The sequence below is a fragment of the Gopherus evgoodei genome, chromosome 15 (assembly GCF_007399415.2).
Source record: "Gopherus evgoodei ecotype Sinaloan lineage chromosome 15, rGopEvg1_v1.p, whole genome shotgun sequence".
Classification (NCBI taxonomy): domain Eukaryota; kingdom Metazoa; phylum Chordata; order Testudines; family Testudinidae; genus Gopherus; species Gopherus evgoodei.
The window spans coordinates 29278458-29291147 of record NC_044336.1 but is presented as its reverse complement, the minus strand read 5'-3'; the positions used below and the strand labels follow the sequence as shown (position 1 = coordinate 29291147).

Here is a 12690-nt window from a genome sequence, read left to right as displayed (position 1 = left end):
CTGGCCTGTGGGACAGGGCGAACGCTGCACCACCCGGCTCCCAGCTCAGCTGCTCACCCCTGCCCGGTCGACATGGGGCATGGGAGCCCTGGATGCCCCGGCCAGGCTGGCCCATGGGGCAGAGGCCCCATCTCTGGGCCCCTGGGCAGTGCCTGCTCGCTGGGGAGCGCCCCACCCGACACATGTGTGCGCGCGGCCCCCTGCCCTTTAAGATCCAGGCCCACCTGCGCGATGTCTTTTTTTGCCCCGACACTAATGACCGCGACCACCTCCCCTTTAAGACTTGGGGCGGTTGCACCGGGCCCCCGCTTCATGAATGGAGCCACGTGACCCAAACATCACGTGACGCGTCCGTGAGCGGCGGCGGTGGATCCCGGAATCTCCGTCTCTCCCAGCGCCACCCCGGCCCCGGCGGCACCGTGAGGAGGGTGAGGGAGCGAGCGAGGACGGGGCCCCCACCTTCCTGGGAGGGAGCAGGGAGCCCCCCCGCCTTCCCCCGGGGTACTGGGGGGAGAGAGAGAACGGGGAGGTTCCCCCCCCGCCTTCCCCCGGGGAACTGGGGGGAGAGAGAGAACGGGGAGGTTCCCCCCCGCCTTCCCCCGGGGAACTGGGGGGAGAGAGAGAACGGGGAGGTTCCCCCCCCGCCTTCCCCCGGGGTACTGGGGGGAGAGAGAGAACGGGGAAGTTCCCCCCCGCCTTCCCCCGGGGTACTGGGGGGAGAGAGAGAACGGGGAGGTTCCCCCCCCGCCTTCCCCCGGGGTACTGGGGGGAGAGAGAGAACGGGGAGGTTCCCCCCCCCCGCCTTCCCCCGGGGTACTGGGGGGAGAGAGAGAACGGGGAGGTTCCCCCCCGCCTTCCCCTGGGGTACTGGGGGGAGAGAGAGAACAGAGAGGTTCCCCCCCGCCTTCCCCCGGGGTACTGGGGGGAGAGAGAGAACGGGGAAGTTCCCCCCCGCCTTCCCCCGGGGTACTGGGGGGAGAGAGAGAACGGGGAGGTTCCCCCCCCGCCTTCCCCCGGGGTACTGGGGGGAGAGAGAGAACGGGGAGGTTCCCCCCCCCCCCCTTCCCCCGGGGTACTGGGGGGAGAGAGAGAACGGGGAGGTTCCCCCCCGCCTTCCCCTGGGGTACTGGGGGGAGAGAGAGAACAGAGAGGTTCCCCCCCGCCTTCCCCCGGGGTACTGGGGGGAGAGAGAGAACGGGGAGGTTCCCCCCCCGCCTTCCCCCGGGGTACTGGGGGGAGAGAGAGAACGGGGAGGTTCCCCCCCCCGCCTTCCCCTGGGGTACTGGGGGGAGAGAGAGAACGGGGAGGTTCCCCCCCGCCTTCCCCTGGGGTACTGGGGGGAGAGAGAGAACAGAGAGGTTCCCCCCCGCCTTCCCCCGGGGTACTGGGGGGAGAGAGAGAACGGGGAGGTTCCCCCCCGCCTTCCCCCGGGGTACTGGGGGGAGAGAGAGAACGGGGAGGTTCCCCCCCGCCTTCCCACAGGGTACTGGGGGGAGAGAGAGAACGGGGAGGTTCCCCCCCGCCTTCCCCCGGGGTACTGGGGGGAGAGAGAGAGAACGGGGAGGTTCCCCCCCTGACTTCCCCCGGGGTACTGGGGGGAGAGAGAGAGAACGGGGAGGTTCCCCCCCTGACTTCCCCCGGGGTACTGGGGGGAGAGAGAGAGAACGGGGAGGTTCCCCCCCTGACTTCCCCCGGGGTACTGGGGGGAGAGAGAGAGAACGGGGAGGTTCCCCCCCTGACTTCCCCCGGGGTACTGGGGGGAGAGAGAGAACGGGGAGGTTCCCCCCCCGCCTTCCCACAGGGTACTGGGGGGAGAGAGAGAACGGGGAGGTTCCCCCCCCCGCCTTCCCCCGGGGTACTGGGGGGAGAGAGAGAACGGGGAGGTTCCCCCCCCGCCTTCCCCCGGGGTACTGGGGGGAGAGAGAGAACGGGGAGGTTCCCCCCCCGCCTTCCCCCGGGGTACTGGGGGGAGAGAGAGAACGGGGAGGTTCCCCCCCCCGCCTTCCCCCGGGGTACTGGGGGGAGAGAGAGAACGGGGAGGTTCCCCCCCCCCCTTCCCCCGGGGTACTGGGGGGAGAGAGAGAACGGGGAGGTTCCCCCCCCCGCCTTCCCCCGGGGTACTGGGGGGAGAGAGAGAACGGGGAGGTTCCCCCCCGCCTTCCCCTGGGGTACTGGGGGGAGAGAGAGAACAGAGAGGTTCCCCCCCGCCTTCCCCCGGGGTACTGGGGGGAGAGAGAGAACGGGGAGGTTCCCCCCCGCCTTCCCACAGGGTACTGGGGGGAGAGAGAGAACGGGGAGGTTCCCCCCCGCCTTCCCCCGGGGTACTGGGGGGAGAGAGAGAGAACGGGGAGGTTCCCCCCCTGACTTCCCCCGGGGTACTGGGGGGAGAGAGAGAGAACGGGGAGGTTCCCCCCCTGACTTCCCCCGGGGTACTGGGGGGAGAGAGAGAACGGGGAGGTTCCCCCCCCCGCCTTCCCCCGGGGTACTGGGGGGAGAGAGAGAACGGGGAGGTTCCCCCCGCCTTCCCCCGGGGTACTGGGGGGAGAGAGAGAACGGGGAGGTTCCCCCCCCGCCTTCCCCCGGGGTACTGGGGGGAGAGAGAGAACGGGGAGGTTCCCCCCCCCCCCTCCCCCGGGGTACTGGGGGGAGAGAGAGAACGGGGAGGTTCCCCCCCCCCGCCTTCCCCCGGGGTACTGGGGGGAGAGAGAGAACGGGGAGGTTCCCCCCCGCCTTCCCCCGGGGTACTGGGGGGAGAGAGAGAGAACAGAGAGGTTCCCCCCCTGACTTCCCCCGGGGTACTGGCAGGAGAGAGAGAACAGGGAGGTTCCCCCCCACCTTCCCCCGGGGTACTGGGGGGAGAGAGAGAACGGGGAGGTTCCCCCCCCCCCTTCCCCCGGGATACTGGGGGGAGAGAGAGAACAGGGAGGTTCCCCCCCGCCTTCCCCTGGGGTACTGGGGGGAGAGAGAGAACAGAGAGGTTCCCCCCCCTGACTTCCCCCCGGGGTACTGGGGGGAGAGAGAGAACAGGGAGGTTCCCCCCCGCCTTTCCCTGGGGTACTGGGGGGAGAGAGAGAGAGAATGGGGAGGTTCCCCCCCGCCTTTCCCCGAGGTACTGGAGGGAGAGAGAGAATGGGGAGGTTCCCCCCTGCCTTTCCCCAGGGTACTGGGGGAAGAGAGAGAACGGGGAGCACCCCCCCTGCCTTTCCCCAGGGTACTGGGGGGGAGAGAGAACGGGGAGCTCCCCCTGCCTTCCCTTGGGGCACTGGGGGGAGAGAGAGAACAGGGAGGCCCCCCTGCCTTCCTGGGGCACTTGCGGGGGAGGAGAGTAAGGAGCCCCCCGCCTTCCCCGGGGGGCTGGGGGAGGATGTGTGTTGCTCTCTCCCTGCTGTTTGCCCCTTGCAATGTGCAGACCCGCTTGAGGATGTTAAAGGCGAGTGCTGCTGATTCATCAGGTGTCTGGGGCTGTGGTGGGAAGTGTCTTAGAGCTGCTGTGGGTCACACTGGAGATGGTGTTTCCGAGGAACTGGTGCCTGCACCCCTACTCCCATTCTACATGCACCTTGTGAATGTTGAACAGAGACACTGCGGAGTCATCAGCATGAGCTCACTGGATAGACAGTAGCAAGGGGGAACGGGGCATTGAGAGGGGAGTGAGATGGTGGGGGGGGGCTCAGCGACGGGCACAATGTGCTGGTCAGTCTGTGTCTGCAAACAGATGTTTAGGGGTCAGAGCTTGGCATGCTGACTCACTTGCTGAGAAAGTGATATGGTAGCGCTGTCGTGGAGATAGCACTGTCATGAGGGGCAGCAGGTCTCCCCTTCATGTGCCTAGCTGCTGTGGGATGGAACTGCAGGTGCAGGCAGTGGGATGAATGGTGGAGTTAAAATCCTGACCAGAATGTGTGAGCACAGAGTTGGGTGGCATCCATATATTGGGTCTCTGCGTTGACCACTTGGGCAGCTGAGGGACAAGATGTAGGAAGGAAACAGAAAAGGCTTGTTGTGGGAGGTGGATGTACGTGGTGATGTGGGAACAAGGATTCTGAAAACACTTCCTGTTCGGAACTAGCTGCCTGGGCCTGGGCTCAGTGTGAGACCATCAGACTGTCTGCTCTGTGTACTTCTCACACAAGTGTTCGAGGTCTGTGTGATCTGTCTCTTTGCATGCTTGTGCCCCTCTCCTGCCTCAGCTAGTGTTAAGCTGATTGATTTGCTAGGCTGATAGTCTTACAGTACAGTCCCCAGCAGGTCCCCTGAGAGACATATGGTCTTCATAACTATAAACACAACCCTTTCAAGGGCTCGGGGAGGAGGTTGGAATACCCTCAACATAAGCAGAATGAATAGATCTGTAGCGCTACTCTCCTCTAAGTGCCCAAAGATCAGCTAAACCCAACTGTTGTGAGACACCAAAGAATCCTGGGTAATAGTGAACACCTGTGTGCAGCCGTGCACCATCTTTCCTCCCATAGCAAGATTTCTGCTAAACCCAAATGCATTGTCACAAGGCAGAGTGAACCAAAACAAGTGGGGTCAGACCTAACCCTGCTGGTAAATATGCTGAAGACCTCTGCCTTTGAGGGCAACCCAGCTCTGTCAAGGGTGCATATGAGTTTAACAATAACAGCAGTATTTATGAATTAATTGCTACGGAATGGGTAATTGTAAGAATGTTTTGTGTTTCTCAAGGATGTCTCACCAAAGGATTTAAAGCTCTTTGCTGATACTTGCCTATTTCTAGATTTATGTGCTGTACCTGTAAGAACACAGGAATTGCCAGATTGGCTCAGACCAGTGGTCCATCTAGTCCAATCTTTGACAGTATCCAGAACCAGCTGCTTTAGAGGAAGGTGCAAGAAACACTGTAATGAACAATTATGGAATAACTAGCCCATGGGGGTAGTTTCTCCTGTCTGTGACTGCCAGTTATTGTTTGTCTTAGACCCTGAAGCAGGAGGTTTTATATGCCTTATACATTTCTAGCCTGGCTAGTGTAAGGTCTGCTCTACACTAGGAAACTAGGTTGGTATAACTACATCGCTCAGGGATGTGACAAATCCACCCCCCAAGCGACCCAGTTAACCTGACCTAACCCCTGGTGTAGATAGTGCTAGGTTGACAGGAGAATTATCTCATCAACCTACCTGCTGCCTCTTGGGGAGGTGGATTAACTTCGCTGACTGGTGAATATCTCCTGTCCGTTTAGATAGCGTTTTCACTCCAACACTACAGCTGCAGAGGTGCAGCATTTTAAGTGTAGACAAGCCCTAACTCTAGTTGCTTGATCTTTTAAAAACACATTGTCATAGAAACAAAGCTGACACAATGTCAGCCATTGTGTTACGTTTCCCCAGCCCACACACAACTTTTTCTAAAGATCCTATCAAATCAAAATGTTTAGTAGTGGCAAGGCATTTATTCATAATGTCATTTAGTACAAAATGTTAATGAATTAAGCTCCTAGCTGTGAGGCAAGCAGGGCAATATTATCCCCACAATGCAGAAGTGGAAACTTAGGCAGAGAGAGACTGATTTCCCCAAAGCCACACAGTAAGTGCAGAGCCAAGAGTAGGATTTGAGTGTCTTGCATCCCGCTTCTGTGTTAGAAACACTAGGTCATGCTCTCCAATATCCATGTGAATCCTCATCTTTGGGTTTGAGTGCAGTAGCCTCTAAAATGTACCAGGCACTTGCCAAGCACAACAGAAGATCTGTTTCCTGAGCTGAAGTGCTCCCATTCTGAGAGAGATCTACAGATGGATGTAGTGGGAAGGAAGGGTCCAGATAAGCATGTTCTATGTTAATTTTGGTTGGTTTGCTTTATTACATGGATGGCCTCTTGCCCTACATTCTGGGAATTACTGTAATGTCAGTCTTTGCAGCACGTCTGCTCCATTTAACCTGGGTGATCCGCAGAGGTACAGGTTTCTATCTGCTCTCCCAGCTCCTTTGGATGGAGTAGAGGTATATGAAGAGCAGCAGGTGCAACTCCCTTTGGATGTGAAGATGTACACTGCAGGAGAAGACTCTTATAGAGCCAATGCACCTGCTGTGTTCCACAGTCTGCTGTTCAGTAACCTCACTGGCAGTGATCTGGGGCTCTCTGAGCTGAGGGGTGGTGGTTGCTCTTTTGTATGAGGTGGCAGGTGAGGGCTGACAAGACTTTCTTCAGCCATCTGTGTTGTCAGTCACCCCAGAGGCTGGACTATTTCTTTCATCTTTGGTCTCCCCATGAAGGAAAAAGCAGGAGAAAAGGACAAGCCAAGAAGCTGCCATCCCTTTAGACCTGAGTGTTTGCTTGTCTCTGTAGCCCAGAGACATGGCCGCCCAGAAGATTCAGGGGGCAAAGCAATTTCAGGGGCCCCTTCCATTAAAAAAAAAAAAGTTGCAATATTATAGAATACTATATTCTCATGGGGGCACCTGCATTGCCAACCCCCCCACCCTCCCCTGCAGGGCAGCCCTGCCCAGAGACGTGACTTGGGGGTGTACAGGGCTCCTCTGTTCTGTTTTGTCTATACAGTGTCACTTGGAATGAAAGCTTCTGAGTTGGGGCAGCTGTTGGACATTGTACCGTTGGGAGAGAGGGAGGTTTTGTTCTGTGTTACTGTTAACATATTTTCTTAGGGGAAAGGGGTATAGAGGTGCAGAGGCTCATTGCATCCTCTAGAAAAGATTGAGAATTGCACTCTGTGGGCTCTCCTGAGCCCAACCAGTATCCAGCTTTGAGGGAGAAGTGTGAGGTGAGTTGCTGCTCATTGAAGGACATGCTGCTGGTTGACACTTAATTGTAGTCTCCTGCTCCCTGCCCAGAGCTGACAAGGTTTGGAAGGGTTTAGAAAGTTTGAGCTGTATGCAGTGGGGAGCAGCAGATGCCACTGGAACCTTTCCCTCCCTGGTTTCAGGGTGGGCTGCAGGTCCTGCTCAACAGTAGAATTATTCTCCTTTCTTGTGTTCTGGCATTTCCTGCTCCTGGGAGACAGGGTTCTCAGATGACAGCTTACTGCATGAAGGTGTGCTGCTCAGAGCTGGGAAGGCCTCTGCTTTACACCATCTTAGGCCGCTTCCCATCTCCTATGTAAGTGATACACCTTGCCCAGCAGAGCTGTGCATATAGAAAGGGGTTAACGTGCTGAGGGAAGGAGTATCTGAGAATCGCTAGTCCCATTCTCTGTCTGAATTCAGCTAAATTGTGCACATGGAGACAGGTATTTTAGCTACACTGCAGAGATGCTCTGGGCACTAGTTCGACTCTGGGCCCATCTGCTGCAGCTTGAATCAGTGGGTGATCTGAAGAGATGAGTTTCAGAGGAAGTGTTGTCTCCACTTCCACATGTTCAATCAGGGAGAATATTCAAGCGGTGTCCTTACTGCCTGTGTAAGCACCACTGTTTGGCCTGCCATCCCCCCTGCAAAACCTCTTCCTTTGCAGTTCCTTCCTCCGGCTGCTACATCCCTTGAGGATGGGCCTCCCTTAGTGGAGCTGTCTCCAGGCTGGCTGTGCTGCTGGAAGGAGTGATGTCAGCATGTTTACACTAGTTTGATGGCACAGTTCTATGAATCGGGAATGTTGAGAATGGGGCCTGTGTTGAATCATGCGTTTTGCTATCAGCTCTGTTGTGCCCTTTTTTTAGCTGAGGAGAGAGTTGGCTGTGCTTGTGCTGAGTTCAGGCCTTTTGAGTTCTGGTTAAATGTGTTGAGGCTGCATTTTTCCCTTTGGAGCCACTGCACTTGGCACTTTTCAGTGTGATCTTTCTTCATGAAGCCATTGAAAAGCTGAGAAATCAGCAGTCTGGGGAGTTAGACCAAGTGTGTCTCTGCCTTGATGACGGTTCTGAGTGTCCTTTGTGTAGGCTCCTGAATAGCCCTACCTTTGGCCTTCCTGTCAGGGCTGGAAAATAACCAGCAAGCCTTTCCCTTGTGCTCCCCTCAGTGATGGAAACTCAGGCACTGATACCTTCCGAGTGATGTTTCTCCACCTTTGATCTCTTCTGTGGTGGGCAGAATCATCAGATGCTTTCGACTGGAATCTTCTTACAGCTGCAGAGGTGCTGGGGGGCTAGGCTTGGATAGAGAACAAGGCCTGACAAATTGGATTCCTTCTGTTCAACCCTATTAACCCTTAAAACACACGGAAGCGTTTAGTTGTCAGCTTCTCCCACTCCTTGGCTCCCTTCCAAGCTGTTGATCTTTCTCCTATCCTCATCCTATCCCTTCTTTCTGACCACCTGCAGTGGCTTGGAAGCACCCAGCCATTGCCTCTCCACCACTGGTTCCTTTCAGCTCCCTGTCCCTGACTCTTCTCAGATCTCTTCTTGTTCCCAGAGTGACTCTCAGATCTGGAAGCAGTTTGCATGGGCTGTATGATTTTTGGGAGCTTGAGGAATGGGGAGGATGATAGCACCTGTTCCTGACAGCCCAGTGCATTCAAACACCCAGTTTGCAGAAATTCAATGTTTTAGCAGTAAAGGGGCATGTGTAAATACTGCACAGTGCACGAGATGAAGGGCAGAGTGAGGCAGTGTTCTCTGGGCAGCTCCTGTGACATGCTTAATGGAGATCTGGAATTTTCATGCTGAGGAACGTTGCTGAGCAGCTCAGGCTCTAAATTGGAGTGAATCTGCCTCTGTCCCTCTCCCCCATATTAATACTTTTGCGTGGGACTATATTCTGGATATTAAATGTTTATATAGTCTAAAATATCAGTGCCAAGGCTAATTTTGTAGGGTCTACAAATCTGAAAGGTGTCCGTCACCCCCCCCCCCGCCCTTCTGCAGCCCCTGCCATTAAGAGCCCTTTTTCCATGAATGAGGAAGTAAACAGACTATTTCAACTCCATTGTAGTGGGGTGTGGGGAAGATTCAATGTTTCTTCTGAAAGTGAAAGGGAATGAAATGACCAGAGGGAAGAATACATTTTACGAAGCATGGTGCCACGTCAAACTGTCCTGCTCACAGTCTATGCTAGCCTGCTCTTTGTGCAGCTGCTTCCTGTGGAGGCTGGCTGGCAGAAATGACCTTTTATAGCAGCCTTGTCTGAGCACAGTTAGCATCTTGTGAGTGGCTAAGGCTGTGTCCTCTGGGCATAAATTACTTACCTCTCAGTAGCCTCTGGCACTTTAGAAGCATTTGAATCCTGCCTGTTTGTTGGGTATCTTGGAAAGTGCTGAAGCCTTTCTTCTCTGGTGGGTGGTGATAGATGCATTGCATGATGCCTGAGCCGCAGTTGCTGGAGCACCATAACTTGACATTTACTGACTTTTGTGTCAGATTCTCAGCATTGTGTCAATGTTTCTTGCATGTGATTTCTTGCATGTTTTATTATGAAAGCGTTAACTGTGCTTGAGTCTGGATAGGACACGAATATAAAGGCGTTCTCAATCTGGATTTGGATGCGAGTGCTCATCCCAGACTTGGCAGTGGCAGATCTCTAGGGGGGCTCACGGTCTCTTCTTGTTGGGGGCACAACTGTGGTTATATCAAATGAGACTTCAGGAGGCTTCACAGTAGCAAACCCTAGACAGGGCAGTAGTTAATGACTGTCTTTTTAGAACTGCAGACCTAGAGGAGGAAGGACCTAGGAGCATGAGTCTCCATTACAGCTGTCAGTGTTTCAGTGTCTGAATCCCAGGTGGCTGCTGTGTGAAGGGAAGTGCTCAAATCTTCCCACTGGTGATAGCAAAGGGATCCACTCTCTTCTTTCTGTGGCCTATTCATCTTTAATTTATCACCCCTGGTCTCTGAACTCGCTACCCTGAATGAGGAGTGGAAAGTGGTGGCAGGGATGATCAATTTTTTTTGGTCAAGGTCCATATTTCTTGGTCAAGGTCCAGACTCAAGAGAAAATAATAATAAAAAAAAAACCCAATCCCAACAATAATGATGATGATATGATTTCAGAGTCTGTTCAAAAGCATCTAGCGGTCTTGCTTTGGCCCACAGTCTACCTATTGACTACCCCTGGTGGTGGGCCTTCGGCCTGACATTTTAACAAGAGGAGGAGCTTGTCAGGTGGAAAGTGCCCAGCCCCTGCAGAAAGGCTGGATTGCCAGAAGCTGGCTAGGCTAGGGGTTGAGGAAATACTTAGGCATGAAGTGGGGCTTGTGTGATACCAGTCCAAACAGACAATGGGATTATTTTGTGGTGGCTGGCAGGACGAATACTTTTCTAGTACTGCAGGGTCCCTCTACCCTCTCACTTCTGAGTGAGCCGTGGAGCTTTGCTAAGTAGACATGCACTCCTGGACTGTGCGGTGAAAGGGACAGTGCAGGTCAGGTGGCGGGAGCTGAGAATGGAGGCTGAGAATGGAGACTATCTGCTTCCTGGGGCTGCCAAATGGGATTCTAGCAGAGCCAGTGGCTTTCTACCTGCGCAGTTGCTTCTGGAATCACCATTCCTTCGACTTCACGGGTCTGGGTCCTCTGGACTCTCAGGCTGGGGTTAAAATTCACACGGGGGGCCAGAAAGGGTCACAGGTAACGGTGGCTGTTTTCAGGCCCCCTATGGAGGAAGGACACTTAAATGACTCCAGCTAGTTGGTTGTGCTGGGGGTTCTGAGGAAGGGGGATGGCTGAGAGAGGCTCAGAGGTTGCCAATGTGCTGAGTCAGCATGACAGGCTTGGAGCAGCCATGCTCTGGACCCAGCCGGCTAGGCTATTTTTAAATATGTGGCTTCCTTGTATTCTGACTCCTCCCAGTGTTTCTAACCTTCCTTCTGCACACCCCCCCCTTCCCTCCCCAGCCACTGCCAGCACTTGGCTTAAGTCTTCACAGGCGCTCGAGTGAGGAGGGAGAGAGATGAGCAGCAGCTTCTGCTGAGGTGCAGGATCAGTTGCTTGTGAGTCTGTTTGGTTCAGACTGGGAGACAGGTGCTTGCTAAGCATAGCATGTGGGAGAGACTGGCACTGGCAGTAGGCTTTGCCCCAGCCTTCTCTGTTGGAACCCCTGGGTGCTGTGCAAGGTTAGGTTGCCCCTGGGGAGTTGGTCCCACAGGCCAACCTCTGACCTTCCCTTCCTTTCTTTCAGATCCTGACTGACAAGGCTCTCGTGTTATGACGACCCCCAACAAAGGAAACAAAGCCTTAAAGGTAGAAGGGCGGGGGGGGGCTGGGAGCATGGGTGACTAGCAGCTGGCACTCTGCGGGCGATCGCAATAATGCTTGTGTTCCTCTTCCCCCCAGGTGAAGCGGGAGCCAGGCGAGAATGGGACCAGCTTGACAGATGAGGAGCTGGTGACCATGTCTGTGCGTGAGCTGAACCAGCATCTACGGGGCCTGTCCAAAGAGGAGATCATCCAGTTGAAGCAGCGTCGGCGCACGCTGAAGAACCGAGGCTACGCGGCTAGCTGTCGTGTCAAGCGTGTCACCCAGAAGGAGGAACTGGAGAAGCAGAAGGCAGAGCTGCAGCAAGAGGTGGAGAAGTTGGCCTCTGAGAATGCCAGCATGAAAATGGAACTTGATGCCCTCCGCTCCAAGTATGAGGCGCTCCAGAACTTCGCCAGAACCGTGGCCCGGAGCCCTGTGGCCCCAGCTCGGGGCCCTATCACCTCCAGCATGGGGCCCCTTGTCCCTGGCAAAGTCGCCACCACCAGTGTCATCACAATAGTGAAATCCAAAACGGACGCCCGGTCTTAGTAAAGCAGCGCTGCCTGGGCTTGTCTGTGCAGGGCAGTTAGGTGCAAAGCTAACCTGGAATCCCCAAAGCACAAACCCCTTTCCTGGTGGGTCAGGACTCCCTCCTCTCTGCTCGGGAATGGCCTGCTGATCACTCCAGTTTTGTGTTTTGTCTTGTTCAGATTGATATGACCAGTGGTGACACTCCCCATCCTGTGCAAACAGAGCCTCCCACCTATGGGTCTACAGCCCTCTGGGGCATCCTTGTGATACAGACTGTGAAAGACCTTGGTGTTCTAGCCAAAGAAATTCTGCACAGCATGGAGGAAGGTGTGTGCTTGAGGCCCATGACACTCCTCAATGGGTTGGGGATGGGAGGGCAGAGGAGGCTCTGTGGCAGGGAGTTGGGATCCCTGGTTTCAGTCACTTCCGAAGGATTTATTCCATTATACTTCCAAGTGGCATATCTCGGTGCCTGTTAGCCAGGTGCCCAAATCTGCTGCTTCTGTCTCACTTGGTATCAGTGATTGCTAGGGGGGGTAGTTTGTGTAACTGAGTTTGTGTTAACTTCTAGATGCGCTGCCTGTGTCCCAAAGGCAGGTTTTCTTGTGATTTTCACTGCACCAGCCACACACATGCAGTAATGGAAGGGAGGAAACTGCAGTTCCCTGGTGTCTCTGCTCTAGAGGTGTGTGTGGGGGAGATGATGGGGACACTGCGGGGGCCAGCAATAGGGGGAGGAGGAGGTACCATAGTGACTGAAGGCCAGTTTTGTGCCTAACATGTTGCACTGAACAAGACCAAAATCACTAGTTTTTCCCATCTATTGAGGGTATCAAGTGTCTCTAGTGTGATGGTTTACACAACCAGTTTGTGGTTAAATAGTCCTTTTATTTAAAGAGAGAAACATTCATTTTAAGAGTTATTAAATTATCTAAGTTTAAAATCAGAGGAGAGAGCATATTTATAGTCAGCTTTTTTTTTACCGGAGCAGGCGGGAATATTTGACCATATAAACGGAGAAATATTCTCAGACTCTGCTAGCTGAAAAGTAAATAAAGAAAAATAATTTTAAAGTT

The 12690-nt window shown here is 54.8% G+C and overlaps 1 protein-coding gene across 2 annotated transcripts; it reads left to right on the top strand.

Moving 5' to 3' along the window:
* The first annotated feature begins 339 nt into the window (after positions 1-339).
* Positions 340-12690, top strand: MAFG (MAF bZIP transcription factor G). Of its 2 annotated transcripts, none has more exons than XM_030534690.1 (3): positions 340-428; positions 11025-11086; positions 11180-12690. In XM_030534690.1, the coding sequence occupies exons 2-3, from the start codon at positions 11051-11053 to the stop codon at positions 11630-11632; spliced, it is 489 nt and encodes a 162-aa protein (XP_030390550.1). In that variant the 5' UTR covers positions 340-428; positions 11025-11050; the 3' UTR covers positions 11633-12690. The 2 variants fall into 2 exon arrangements, with proteins under 2 accessions (XP_030390550.1, XP_030390551.1); XM_030534691.1 differs by lacking the exon at positions 340-428 and adding an exon at positions 10768-10836.